At 23.6% G+C, this 1,465-nt stretch overlaps 1 protein-coding gene across 1 annotated transcript, besides 2 other annotated features; it reads right to left on the bottom strand.

Moving 5' to 3' along the window:
• EDI_306820 (uncharacterized protein) lies at positions 1-1,014 on the bottom strand (the record flags this gene model as incomplete). Its single annotated transcript, XM_001741048.1, has 1 exon — positions 1-1,014. A coding segment is annotated over one exon (1,014 nt), but the record flags the coding sequence as incomplete, so codon positions are not given.
• A 132-nt stretch (positions 1,015-1,146) lies between these two features.
• Positions 1,147-1,324: a microsatellite.
• A 12-nt stretch (positions 1,325-1,336) lies between these two features.
• Positions 1,337-1,437: a microsatellite.
• Positions 1,438-1,465: the final 28 nt, after the last annotated feature.

A 1,465-nucleotide genomic window follows, 5' to 3' on the forward strand; every position in this document is an offset into this window, starting at 1 on the left:
TATATTAATTGATGTTAATGATGAACACATCTTAAAACAGTAATCTCCTATTTTACTAACTGATGTTGGTATGTCAATTGACGTTAATGACCTACAACCAATGAAACATTGTGCACCAATTGATGTTATTGTAGTTGGTATTTCAACTGACCTCATCCAATTAAACATTTGGAAATAATTATTAGGTAATGACCCAACTGAAGGTGAATTTATTTTTACTAGTCTTAATGATGTACATTCTTTGAAACAATTCTTTCCTCTTTCTTTAATTGTTGTTGGTATAGTAATTGATGTCAATGATCTACATCCATTAAAACATCCATCTCCTATTGATGTAATTGATGATGGTATATTAATTGAATTTAACGATAAACATCCATTAAAACAATCATTTCCTATTTCACTAATTGATGATGGTACATTAATTGTTGTTAATGATGTACATTCATAAAACCATTCATTTCCTATTTTACTAACAGATGATGGTATATTAATTGTTTTTAATGAGCTACATCCTTTAAAACAAAACCCTCCTATTATTTTAACAGATGACGGAATGTTAATTGATTTTAATGAATAACATTCTTTAAAACAACCAGGTGATATTACACTAACTGATGTTGGTATGTTAATTGTTTTTAATGATCTACACCAACAAAAACAATATTTTCTTAATATACTAACTGACGATGGTATATTAATTGATTTTAATGAATAACATTTCCAAAAACAACTTTCTCCTATTTCACTAACAGAAGATGGTATATTAATTGGGTTTAATGATGGACAACATTGAAAACAACCAAAAGGTAATTCACTAATTGATGTAGGTATATTAATTGATACTAATGATTTACATCCAGCAAAGCAATTATTCTCTAATCTAGTAATATGTGTTGGAATATCAAAATCAACAAAGTCATAACATTCTGTAAAACATTCTTCTCCAATTACATTAAACTTTTCAGGTATATAAGTTCCATACTGAATTGGATGTTTTTGAGTAAACACCATTCCTATTGTTATTTATTAGTTATTTTCTTGTTTTTAAATATTATGAATGAAGAATAAGTATTATTTCTATTTTATTCTATTCTTATTTTTGTCGTCACATTTTCGTTAATAAAAAGTGATAATGGAATGTTATTTGTATTTATTTTTATATCATAATAGGATTTTTATTGTTTTTTTTTGTTTTTATTATATTTTTCATTTTAAATACTGTTTTCAATTTAATATTATCATTCTTCTTTATCGTTTTTCTATATTTATGATTGATGTTTATTTTAATTATATTCTTTCATGTCAACGATTATTTTTATTTAAATCAATTATATTTTATTTTTATTTTTATTCTTCATTCTTTTGTATTACCCCTCTCTTATTTTTGTTACTATTCATTTATTTATTTTACATTATTTATGTTTATTTTTATTTATTGAATTTATAATGATTTATTTATATG

The sequence above is a fragment of the Entamoeba dispar genome, genomic scaffold (genome assembly GCF_000209125.1).
Source record: "Entamoeba dispar SAW760 scf_1105229463505 genomic scaffold, whole genome shotgun sequence".
Lineage (NCBI taxonomy): Eukaryota > Evosea > Mastigamoebida > Endamoebidae > Entamoeba > Entamoeba dispar.